Source organism: Cetorhinus maximus, chromosome 12 (assembly GCF_964194155.1).
Source record: "Cetorhinus maximus chromosome 12, sCetMax3.hap1.1, whole genome shotgun sequence".
In the NCBI taxonomy this organism is placed as follows: Eukaryota; Metazoa; Chordata; class Chondrichthyes; order Lamniformes; family Cetorhinidae; genus Cetorhinus; species Cetorhinus maximus.
The window spans coordinates 5529676-5543118 of record NC_135890.1 but is presented as its reverse complement, the minus strand read 5'-3'; the positions used below and the strand labels follow the sequence as shown (position 1 = coordinate 5543118).

Below are 13443 nucleotides of genomic sequence, written 5' to 3'. Positions count from 1 at the left end.
TCAATCTCTGTCTTGAGCATTTTCAACCACTGTGCATTCACAGCTCTCTGCGGTAGAGAATTCCAAAGATTCACACCCCTTTGAGTGAAGAAGCTTCTCCTCAACTCAGTTCCAAATGGTTGACCTCTTGTGACCCCCTAGTTCTAGATTCCCCAGTCAGGGGAAAACAGCCTTTCAGCAGCTACCCTGTCAAACTCTCTATGAATTTTATACATTTCAACGAGATCCCCTCTCATTTTTGTAAACGGCAGCGAACATAGGCCCAATCGACTCAACATGCTGCTTTCATCGTTTGCAGACACTCATTAGCTATTTCTCCCTGCTTTTTAAATCCACTTGTATGTTTTAAGGTATCTACCCGACAGTTTACATATTGAAGTTGTAGGGAAACAGAAACTATCCTTCTATGGTGTTTGCTTTGGGGATTCCTAAACATGGTGACGTTGTGCCATATCTGTGGAAAGAACATGAGGAGTTGGATGACTAAACAACTACTCAATAAGCTGTTCCCTGTAAAATTACTTCTAATCAGATAACAAAATGACCTGATGATACTGCAGTTATGGTGATCATCCAACACGAGACACCGAATGAAGGGGTTACTTACCATCCTCAAGAACCAGGGCATCCGACAGTGAGCTGTCTTCTGAGCCAATGTTTGCTTCTATGGAGAAATCGGAAAATAAGTACAGGAATTTTGTAGTGTAAACTATAGGAAGGGTTAACCAATGCAGTGCAGTTTGCTTGATCAGCACTTGCTGTGCCAGTGATTTTTCACCCCTTCTGTTCCTGATCGTGGTTCTACCGATGTTGAGAAATGACAGGTGCGTCGCCAAAGAGATGGAAATCGCAGATCTGAGTGTTCACTCTATTACACCCTTCCAATTTCTCGTAACTGTATAGGTTATCCTATAGTGAGTGTATTGATACCAAGACATCAAGGGGTTTAATTTACACCATGTATGGACTAGTTAAGGCATTCATGTAGAATTAAAGTGATATGGCATATGAGGAGGCCATTCGGCCCATGGAGTCCATGCTGGCTCTCTGATGAGCAGTCCATGCCATTCCCCCATTCTATCCCTGTAACCCTGTAAGATTATTTTCTTCAATTGCTCATCTAATTTCTTTTTAAAATTATTTGTCTCCACGTTCATAGGCAGTGAGTTCCAGGTCAGTACCACTCACTGTGTAAAAAGGTTTTTCCTCACCTCTCCCCCTGTATCTCTTGCCCAAAACCTTGCACCATTGTCCCTGAGTCCTCGTACCATCAGCCAATGAGAACAGCTTTTCTTTGTCCACCCTATCAAAACCTGTCATAATCTTGCACCCCTCTATCAAATCTCCCTTCAATCTCCTTTACTGCAAGAACAACTCCAACTTCTCCAAAACTAACCTTGTTGCTAAAATCCCTGAAACCATTCTGGTCAATCTCCTCCACACCCTCTCAAGGACCCTCACATCCTTCCTAAAGTGCAGTGAGCAGAACTGGACACAATACTCTAGCTGTGGCCTAACCAGAGCTTTATAAAGGTTCAGCATAACTTCCCTGCTTTTGTGCTCAATGCCTCTATTCATGAATTCCATAGCGTTCCGTTTTAATACAGTTGTTATACAGTTCTGATTAATGACTGTGTTAAAATAAATGATACATAAACATGTTAAAGAACGCAGGAGTTATATCTTTCAGCAACAGCATCGCAACTCACCCTCTATGATTAAGGATGCCCTCTGCGTGGGTTTCTTTCCAGACCTGACCCTGTATTCATTGCTGGCGTTTTCAATGTCCTGCAGTTTCTTGAGTGCATTTAAGTAGGACATCTTTCTTTGCTTCTTCATCTTTTTGCTGACATTAGGGTCAGTGGCAAGGCGTCGTGCTGCCTCAGTGATCTGAGACTGGATGGCAAACTCTCTCTCTAGTCTTTCCAGCTCAATCTCCTGGGGAGGGGGATAAGGCAAACTTCAATCACATTTTTCTCTTTATAAGATCCAAAGAAAAAGAAGCAGGATCGTTCTCACATTCATTAGCAGCGGCTGAACGGCTATTACCTGGGAGTCTGTGGATTATTTTTTTAAAAAAAAATCTCTGCAGCAAGAGGCAATTAAACAAATGTCAAGCAACACAAAAACAGATTCTCAAGGCACCCCCGCCAACACCAACGCAATTCACCCTTCAATCGGAAACGCGGACAACATTTTCAATTTTCAATCCTCAGAACCTGTATCTGGCTTTGCTTTAAATGGAGATTGATGGCGCAAAACAAGGGAGGCCGCAGGATGATGACTGGGAAGATATTATACAGTGCACTCGGTTAGTGAGGGGGTGTCTTTCTGAATTGGGGCCATTGCTGAGAGAGCACTAGTTTGCATGTACCTGTAACCTACACCAAAAGTGCTACATTCCTCAGCATGACATTGCTTAACTTTACCAGCTGAAAAATCGTTATGAAAAGGTGCGGACATGGCACCAACCGTAAGGCCTATCATGAACGAGAGTTGCATAGAGTTACATAGACCGTACAGCACTTAAACAGGCCATTCGGCCCGACTGGTCGATGCTGGTGCTTATGCTCCACATGAGCCTCCTCCCACCCTTCTTCACCTCATCCCATCAGCAGAACCTCCTATCCTTTTCTCATCCACGTATCTAGCTTCAATTCTCTAAGCTGGCAATGATGAGAAACTTAGGACTACCATACCTCCAACCAAAGCCAGCGTGAAACTAAACATACAGGCCCAAATGTTCGCCATGACGGAGAGCCTCTCCGTCATGGTGAAAATCTCGGAAATGGCCGGAAATTCTAAGTCCCACCCTGGAGTGGAGTTTGGGGCAGGTCTTCATGATGCGAGACAAATTATCAATGATACTCTGAAACAGTCTGCACGCTTGAGAAAGCTAATGTCACCTTTCAAAGTGTGAACTTTCCGGTTAAGATTGTCCTACAAATATATTTCACTGAGCAGTAATATATTCACACATATCATACATATATTAACATTCATCATATTAATACTAAGAATGATTTTGTGTTGTGGCAAGGACATGGTGGTGTTATGATTCCCACTGTGAACATTGAAAAAAAAATAAAAGAATGCTATTTATAAAATTTCCTTTGTTAAGCTAATATGAGCCTTTTGCTTTATTGACCAGGAGACAGCTGGTATTTCTCCCTTGTAAGTACTGAGTCTCAACATGTCAAGAATGCAGCAGAGGTATAACATTATTCATGCAGCAATGTAAAATTGCTGAATGCATCATTGATTAGAATAATCCTCAGTGTATCTGTGTGCTTCCAGGCACTGTGTGTGCCCACGCCTGCACCTGCTATCAAAGCATCGCCTCAAGGTAGTAAAGGAGACCCAATTTGGAACCAGTGCCTTAAAAGTGATGATGGATACTGTTTGTCAATGTATAGCCCTATCTATACCCCATATAAACCAATATGTCAGGGTAGTGCCTGCTTCAAAATAAAACAATTTCAGGCCAGTGTCTCAGGGAAGTGTGGGATATTCTACATCAATTCCCAATACCTACATTACTTCAAAACCAGTGACTCATGGCTGTGTGAGACAGTTTGGGTCCTAGATTCCAGAAGTTCTGGTTCTCTGGTGGTTGGTGGAGTGGCACCCAGTCACTCGAAGCTGGCAAGAGTTTGTTTGGGTCTAATGAGGGCACTTTGGGCATAATTCCCAGGTTCACAGTATCATTTCAGTGCTCCTTGGCTAGGGGGAGAGGAGAATTTAGTCAATGCTCCCGCTCCTGCTCACTGAATAGAAAGTTTGTATTGGGTGTCAGCTGAGGACAGCATCAAGGTCAGTTCTGCAGAATAATCGCAGGTTTGCAATATGCAGGCTTGACCCTGAAAAATGCTGAAGTACTTACCAGAGTAAGTCTAGTGCTGGTGGAAACATATCCCAGCACCAACCTTTCTTCGACAGAACCTTCCAAAGCTGTGGCCTCCAACATCTAGAAGGACAAGGGAAGCAGACACATGGGAACACCACCACCTGCAAGTTCCCTTCCAAGTCACTCACCATCCTGATTTGGAAATATATCAGCCATTCATGCACTGTTGCTGGGTCAAAATCCTGGAACTCCCTCCCTAACAGCACTGTGGGTGTACCTACGCCACATGGACTGCAGCAGTTCAGGAAGCCAGCTCACCACAACCTTCTCAAGGGAAATTAAGGATGGGCAATAAATGCTGGCCCAGCCAGCGAAGCCCACATCCCGTAAACGAATATCAAAGTACTTCAGGAGAGAATTGTGGGTTGTGAATGAGAGAGAAGTGGTTACCACATACTGTTCCTTGGCTGCATTTTGTTAAATACACAGCAATAATGACTACTAATCTGGAGAAGGAACAAGAGATATGACTCAAACACTCATCCTGTTGGCTCGCACTGCTCAATATTGAAGCACAATCGGAAATGCTTTATGTGAAACTTTTCTCTCTTGAACATTGTTTTCTTTTCCTTTAAAAACAGTTTGTACTGGCATCTGAAACTCTACAGATGATGGCAGTGTCTAAAAATACCACAGATTTGGCATCCGTACTCCTCTCCTGGGCACTATAGAAACAGTCTGCATCCACATCACAGTCCAAAGCTAATACTGGTCACAGTCCTCTGAGGCAAAGCAGATATATTCATTAAAGCCACCATGCATCAAACCCAAGGGCTACAGAAGGGGCATTGCTGCTGTTATAATCCCAATGAGGTGTAAAACAGGGCTGTATGTTCAGTGGATACAAATATTTTATAGTCCTTGGTCTAGTTTGTTCACCATAAAATTTTTATAAGTAGTTCTCCCACTTCTTTTAGTCTCCATAGGACATACTTGCCCTAGAGGGAGTCCAGTGAAAGTTCATTAGACTGCTTCCTGGGATGAGAGGTTTGTCCTTTGAGGAGAGACTGTGTAGGCTATTCCTGCGGAGACATTCTTCCACACTCCTTGGAGTGTGGAAGAATGACAGATGAGCTAAATGAAACAGAAAATTCTGAAGGGGCTTGACAAGACAGATGCGAAGAAAATGTTGTTTGGAGAGTAACTCACCTCCTGGCTCCCCAAAGCTTGTCCACCATCTACAAGACACAAGTCAGGTGTGAGATGGAATACTCTGGCCTAGGCTGAATGAATGCAGCTCCAACACTCAAGAGGCTCGACACCATCCTGGACAAAGTAGCCCATTTGACTGGCTCCCCATTCACAACCTTAAACATTCACTCCGTCTACCACCGACACACAGTAGCAGCAGTGTGTACCATCTACAAGATGCACTGCAGCAATTCACCAAGGCTCCTTCGACAGCACCTTCCAAACCCACGACCCCTACCATCTAGAAGGACAAAGGCAGCAGATACATGGGAACACCATCACCTGCAAGTTCCCCTTCAAGTCACACTCATCATCCCGACTTCGAAATATATCGCCATTCCTTCACTGTCGCTTCGTCAAAATCCTGGACTCCCTCCCTAACAGCACTGTGGGTGTACCTACACCACATGGACTGCAGCGGTTCAAGAAGGCAGCTCACCCCCACCTTCTCAAGGGCAATGAGGGATGGGCAATAAATGCTGGTCTAGCCAGCGATGTCTGAATCCCTTGAACAAATAAAGAAACGGCCATATAGTCACTTGAGCCTGCTCTGCCATTCAACAAGGGCTCATCTTCTACCTCAACTGCACCTTCCCCGCACTATCCCCACATCTCTTAATTCCCTTCGAACCCAAAAATCTATTGATCTCTGAGTTGAGAAGAGGTTGAGGCGACTGGGCCTTTATTCTCTAGAGTTTAAAAGAATCAGAGGGATCTTGTTGAAGGACCCATGTCAAGAAGATATAGTCATTTTCATAATGTGATTGGAATTTATTGTAATATAGAGTAATCGTGGGGTCTGTGTCTGTGTCTGTGTGTGTGTGTGTAGGACTTAATTGAATTAAAGGCAGCTGGTCTGAAGGCTTTGATGTAACAGAAGAGACGCTAGGTTTGAAATGTTAAGTAGATAAACATGGGGGAAGTTTTAGGATGTAAACTCTAAAGGGAACAATTGCATTTTTAAATAAACCAGAGTAGATTGAATTCAAAAGAGGGAGTGAAATATTACACCTAGTCAGGAGAAGTTAAGAAACTATGGGCAGAATTTTCCCCCCATTGGGGGGGAAGTTGATGGGCTGGTGCGTGCGGGCGCACTTGTGATGTGCGTGCGGGCGCACTTGCGATCGGCGCCCCTACTCGGAGGCGTGACGCCATTTTACGTGGGCGGGCCAATTAAGGCCCACCCAGCGTGACGTCTGCATGGAAGCGCTGTGCACTCCCTGTGCAGGCGGTGGGGAATCCCTAAAATCGAGAGTACGCTCTTTCACACATGCGCACATCTCCCTGAGGCTAAGTGCTGCCTCCGGGAGATCGGCTCTACTTTCAACAATATTAAAATCAGAAAAAAACAAATTCCCTGACATGTTCCCTCATGTGACAATGTCACATGAGTTGGGACATGTTCATGATTTCCATAACAACTTTATTAAAGTTTTGAAAACCCTACATGAAACCTCATCCCGCCGGTGGATGAAGTTTCATGTTTTTTCTAGTTCCCACCGGGGCTCCTGACCTCAATTGGCCATTGACAGGCTGGCGGGCGCGCAGCTGCTTTTGCTGCGCGCCCTCCTTCCTGAAAATTTAAATCGGGTGCGGTGACGTTGGGAGTTCCCCCTGACGTCACCGTGCGTTATTTTACGCATCGGCGAGTGGGCCCCGCCCCTGCTCACCAATGGTAAAATCCTGCCCTGTGTGTATATTTTTCCCAAAGATTATTGGTAAAATTGGTACAATGATAGATTTTTATTATTAGAGAGGTAAAAGTCCAAAGACATAGTGAAACAATGGGAATTTGCATTCAAAGGGGAAAATATGTATAAAGGAGAGAAGGCTGTGTGTAAGGGCAGGCATTTTAAGATCTAAAACAAGTGTGAAAATGCCTCCAGCATCTAAGCCTCAAGCTGCTGTCTACAAAGAACGGAAGTTAAGGAAACTCACTTTGAATTGGATTGTTCAGGGTATCATGTTTCTTTGCCTGGGTCTTTTAAAACCTATGGGCAGAATTTTCTGCCTGTCGGGTGGGTGGGCCCGACCCAATCTCCGGTGGGCAGGGAGCCGATCCCCGCTGGAGAAGCGGGCCCCGCCGCCCTTTTACATGGGCGGGCCAATTAAGGTCTGCCCAGCGTGAAGTCCGGCGGGAAGCGATATGCACTTCCTATGCGGGCGGTGGGGGGGCATTCCCCAAAAGCAAGAGTACGCTCTTTTGCACATGAAAGAGCGCACATCTCCCTGAGGCTAAGTGCAGCCTCAGGGAGATCACTGACAGTTCTAAAAACATTAAAAATAGAAAAAAAAAATCCTTAACATGTCCTCCTCATGTGACAGTGTCACATGAGATGGGACATGTTCATAAATTACACTAAAAATTTATTGAACTTTTAAAATCCGCCGATGAGGATGAGGTTTCATGTTTTTTCTATTCCCCGCCGGGGCTCCTGGCCTGCCCGCCGACCTTAAGGTTGGACGGGCAGGTCCTTTAATTGTTTTAATGATCCTGCCAATGGCCTCAATTGAGCTGATTTTGCTGCGCCCCCACCTTCCTGAAAATTTAAATGGGGTGGGATGATGTCGGGGGTTCCGCCTGATGTAATCCTGCGTCATTTTACACGTCGGCGAGCGGGCCCCGCCCCCTGCTCGCCGACGGCAAAATTCAGCCCCATGTGTCGTACTGTTGCCTTAACAAAAGTGTAACTGGGAGTCAGATTAACTAGGGGATTTAGAAGTTATCATAGTAGTAATTTGTAGATCTGTGTGTACTTAAAATCATTTCTTCTATTCATAAAGGTTTAATTTGGTTTTATAAGAAACATATAAGACTCGGTGGTCTTATTACTACTGAATTCAAGGCACACATCTCGAAATTTATACAGATTGCAAAACAGTTGTGGCAGTGTTTTCAAGTTTCCCTTTGGGATTTGAGCAGCTCAGCATTTACCATCAGCTGTGCCACAACATATAAAATTCTTACAGGACTTGACAGGGTAGATACAGAAAGAGTGATTCCCCTGGGCTGGGGTGATCTAGAACCAGGAGACACAGTCTCAAAATAAGAGATAGGCCATTTAGGACTGAGGTGAGGAGGAATTTCTTCACTCAGAGGGTGGTGAATCTTTGGAATTCTCTACCTAGAGGCTGTGGAGGCTGAGTCATTGAGTATGTGCAAGACAGAGATCAATAGATTTCTAGATATTAAAGATATCAAGGGGTACGAGGATAGTGCGGGGAAATGGCGTTGAGGCAGGTGATCAGCCATGATCTAGTTGAATGGCAGAGCAGGCCTGAGGGGCCGAATGGCCTATTCCTGCCCCTATTTCCTACGTTCCTATGAGTGTAATCAACGATTGAGCTTCCACCTTTTCACACCTCACAATGCGTAGTCACTATTCTTTCTAGACAAACATGGCAGTCAATTTTCACACAGCAAGCTCCCACACACAGCGGTGAGATAAATGATGAGTTCCTCTGTTTTGGAGGCTGTTGAATGAGGGATAAATGTTGGCCAGGACATTGGGAAGACTCTCCTGCTCTTTTTTTGAATGGTGCCATGGGATCTTTTACATCTACTTGAGAAGCAGTTGAGTTCTGGTTTCAACATCTTATCTTAAAGACAATACCTCTGATAGTGCAGCACTCCCTTAGCAATGCGCTGAAGTTTCAGCCTAGATTATGTGCTCAAATTCTGGAGTAGGGCTTGAACTCACAGCCTTCTGGCTTAGAGGTGTCGATGTTGACCCTAAGCAAACACTTTAGAGTGGACTGTGCTATTAACTACATAGACAAACATTTATGGTGTTGCCATGTCCCACAAACTACGTTTTCTGCTCGCTGAAGCAGTCCAGAATAAAAACACATGGAATCATGCAATATTACAACACAGGAGGCCATTCAGCCCATCGAGTCTGTGCCAGCCTTTTCATAGAGTAATCCAGTTAGTTCCATTCCCCAGCTCTTTCCCCATATTCCGCCAACTTTTTTCCCGCAATTATTTATCCAATTCCCCTTTGTATTTTACTATTTACTATTAACCACTTGCTGCGCGACAAGTTTTTTCCACATTTTTTTTTTAACCAATCACTTGAAATCTAAGCCCTCTGATTATCGATCTTCCAGCCGTTGGGAACAGTTTCTCTTTATTGGCCTCCTCTAAACCCTTCATTATTCTAAACACCTCTTAGGTGTTTAATTCTCCTCTTAGCCTTCTCTGCTTTCTGGGGAACTCATAACAAAAAGCCTTCCTTTTGATTCAGTCTCCTTTTGCTGACCAACTTTTTTTGTTAATTGGATTTGGATAATACGCAAAGGCTGCCTCTGTGACAGAAACCACGCAGGCAAAAAGCAGTGGATAAATGAGATATGTGAGCTGCAGAACTGATAGCAACTGGGCTATGAGACAAAGCAGCTACTGTTAGCTTTGACTCTGCCCCACAGCTCACCAACCTCATCCACTGGCACAGAGCCGGGTAATGTCTGGCACTTTGTGGGGGGAGGGGGCCAACTTTTCAAACAATGGCTTCAGTAATACTCCTGAAAACACATGGCGTTCCTCCCCACCCCCCCGCCCAGCTCCACAAAATGCTTATCCCTCGGAACCTTCAGTCCATCTAGAAATAAAATTGATTCAATAGACATGCACAATTTCTCTTTTGGTTTTCATTGTGCAAGCTGATTTGTAGGAGTAATCTTTTCTGAGTTCAGCAGCTGTATAATGTGCAAAGTTGGAAGTGACACAGGAACTGCAATTTCTGATTCATAAACAAGTGGCTGCTCATGTGGTCAGACAGGCAACTTACGTCACTTTGCTCTTCATTGCTAACTGTTCAGTTATCCTCTGGTTTGAAATGTTAAGCAGTACAGACCTTAAACTCTGCAGTGGCCAAGAAAAACATTCCCCAGAAAAGCTTGAACTGCGATTGCATCAGTTGTGTCCCATCTGTATTCAAAATTCCTCCTTTCCCCAGTGAGTTTGTTTTACTCAAGTTCTAAGAAGCTCTTTAGTCATCAATTCAAGAAAGAGTGGCACCCTGCTTTAACACCAGAAGTCTACAAAAACATTTTTCACGTTTAACATTCTGCCCAACCAGTATTCACTGGTTAAATTGCAATTTAACAGTTTCTGCTGCTGATAACATTGGGTGCAATTGGATAGCCAGTTAAACTGACAGAGCCTGTATCCTTCGTTACCTCCAGGTTTAATTATTCCAACGCATGCCATGCGCTCCTCCCACTTTCCACTCTCCCTAAACTTGAGGTCATTCAAACTCAGCTGTCAATGACCTAATTCATGCCAAGTCCCATTCACCTCTCCTCACTTGCCTGGATGAGTGCAGCTCCCACAACACTCAAGAAGCTCGACACCATCCAGGACAAATCAGCCCGCTTGATTGGCACCACATCCACAAACATTCACTCCCTCCACCACTGACGCACAGTAGCAGCAGTGTGTACCATCCACAAGATGCACTGCAGGAGCTCACCAAGGCTCCTTAGACAGCACCTTCCAAACCCACAACCACTGCCACTTAGAATGACAAGGGCAGCAGAACACCACCACTTGGAAGTTCCCCTACAAGTCACTCATCATCCTGACTTGGAAATATATCGTCGTTCCTTCACTGTCACTGGGTCAAAATCCTGGAACTCCCTTCCTAACAGTACTGAAGCCCACATCCCGTAAATGAATTTAAAAAAATCTCCCACTTAAGCAATGCCGTGATTTTGAAATTCCCATTCTTGTTTTCAAATCCCTCGGTGGCCTCACCCCTCCCTGCCTCTGTAATCTCCTCCAACCCACACCACTCCGAGATATCTGCGCTCCTCTAATTCTGGCCTCTTGAGCATCCTCAATTTTAATCACTTAACCGTTGGTGGCTGTGCCTTCAGATGCCTGGGCCCTAAGTTCTGGAATTCCCTCCCTAAACCTCCTCAATTCTGTCTCTCTCTCTCTCCTTGTTTAAGACGCTCCTTAAAACCGACCAAGTTTTTGATCAAATGTCCTCATATTTCCTTATGTGGTTGGTTATCAGAATTTGTTTTGTGAAATGCTGTGGAACGTTTTACTATGTTATGTAGGCTCTGTGTAAATATAAATTGTCATTATTGCATCAATGGCAATGGAGAAATAATATTTAACCCTTAAACTGCTGCTGTCTGATTTCTATTGTGCACTGGAATAGATTTCATTGATTACCTGGCTGTAAATGCCACACCATTTCATCACACCCATCAAAGATATTCTCCTGATGTCGTTATTAGCATTTACCTACTGTGTTCCATTCATTATTTGCCAAGTGACCCTGGTAATTTTATTTTAGGATTCTCAAGGAGTTTACTCCCTGTTGGAAGTCAGGTTACCCCGGGTTACTTTGCCCAAAATGACCATTTTTCAAGTGCAGGTCTTGAAGTGTAATGTGTGCAATCGAAACACACATCACACACCTGTCCCCTGAAGCACAAACACCAGCCAGAAATGGAGAATTAGGGGGACCTTGAGGAGGTTTGTTTTAAAAAGGGGGAGACAGAGAGATGTAGGAAGGGAATTCTAGAAGGTATGCACTGAATCAGCAAATCCATGAGCTGTCCAAATCCAATTTACTGTTGTCCTGTTAGATTGTTTCTCTTAGGTGCAGAACGAAAGGAAAATCTGAGGAACATTTGTTGACAAGTTACTGCTACATATTGCTGAGTAGTTAGCTGACACCTGGGACAACTGTCCCTCTCTCATGGCTTGTGTAGCTGGGTGGGAGTGGGAGGGGGGGGGGAGGGGTTACAAACTGGAGAAAAATGTTAAGGGCTAATTTATCCTGAATAAAACTGTGCGCAGTCAGGAGATCATAAGAAATAGGAGCTGGAGTCGGCCATTTGGCCCCTTGAGCCTGCTCCGCCATTCAACAAAGTCATGGCTGATCTTCTATCTCAACTCCACCTTCCTGCACTATCCACATATCCCTTAAATACTTTAGAACTCAAAAATCTATTGATCTTGGTCTTGAATATGCTCAACAACTGAGCATTGATGAGGCTCTCTCAGGTAGAGGATTCTGAAGATCAACAACTCTCTGGTTGAAGAAATTCCTCCTCATCACAGTCCTAAATAGGCAACCCCTTATTCTGAGACGGTGACCCCATGTTCTAGATTCCCCAGCCAAGGGAAACATTTTCTCAGCATCTATCCTGTCAAGGTCCTTAAGAATTTTATATATTTTAATGAGATCACTTCTCATTCTTCTAAACTCTAAGGAATATAGGCCTAGTCTACTCAATCTCTCCTCATAGGAGAATTCCCTCATCCCAGGAACCAGTCTAGTAAACCTTTGTTGAACTCCCCCTAGGCCAAGTGGCTAAACATGCGTAATCCCTAAATACTCAGAAAGAGAGATCACAGGCCAACGCTAATTGAATGACAATTGCTTGATATCTTTAGTGGGAACTCTGTTACTCTCTAAGACACTGCAGCCTTTCTCACTGAACAAGAGCCGTGTTTTCTCAGTTATTTCCCTTGTCCTGATAATGATATATCAGGTTCTGATAAAACATCATCGCTAATCAGATCCACTCCTTTTCAGGAACTAACTCTCTTAATCATGGTTTACATGGCAAAGCGTGAACTAATCCCAAATGGATGTTTTCAATCCTCCTCCAGCTGCTGGGATGCTTGGAGAAAAATGATGTCTTTCACGACAGAACCGAATTAACCAAACACAGGAAAAAAATACTCTGGACAGCTCAGGATGTTGTCCTGAAAAGGGAAATGGCCCCAGGAATATTTTTCTCTGGAAATGTTGCCTTGTATTTAGACGATGAAACAATTTTCCTGTCTATACGAGCAGCTGTATTGCTCCGGTGGCTGTGCCACAAGAGGGTTTACTTCAGATCTTCCAGTAAATGATGTTATTTGCTGTTGGCTAACTGAAAATACTTGTTAAGTCACTTTAGAGAGACTTATTTTTACCTCAGTTTGCCCGCAGTTTGGGACAGCGTCACACTGTTTCAGTTTCATATTCATTGAGGTAGAACAGTTACCAGTGCACAACTCAGGAATTCCTGTTGAAAGCCAATGGGCCTTTTTCAGGTCAGCTGAATTTTCCATCCCACCCACGGTGGGTCCTGCCTGGAAATCCCAGCCTCAGTTTATGTTCATCTGACTGTCTGGAAAAATGTTGGCATGGGGAAGTGGATCTCCGGAGAGAGAGAGTTATGAACCGGATAAAGTGCCTGTGAGATAATCAGGTAATTCTGGCTTTAGGAATTAGTATAAAGCGGGCGATATATCAATTCAGTTGCTTGCTATATATCTCCTCGTCATTTTTATGAGGTTAGTGCTGGGAATCAGATGGGGTGGGGTGGGG

General features: G+C 44.2%; 1 protein-coding gene across 3 annotated transcripts in view; it reads right to left on the bottom strand.

Annotated features, from left to right (window-relative positions):
- The window catches only part of frmd4a (FERM domain containing 4A), a 392307-nt gene that overhangs the window by 30643 nt on the left and 348221 nt on the right, over positions 1-13443 (bottom strand). For all 3 annotated transcript variants that reach the window (XM_078552939.1, XM_078552938.1, XM_078552940.1), the window contains 2 exons: positions 1710-1938; positions 608-664 (listed from right to left, as the gene is read on the bottom strand). In XM_078552939.1, coding sequence (XP_078409065.1) covers positions 608-664; positions 1710-1938 — 286 coding nt within the window. The remainder of the gene's footprint in view (positions 1-607; positions 665-1709; positions 1939-13443) is intronic.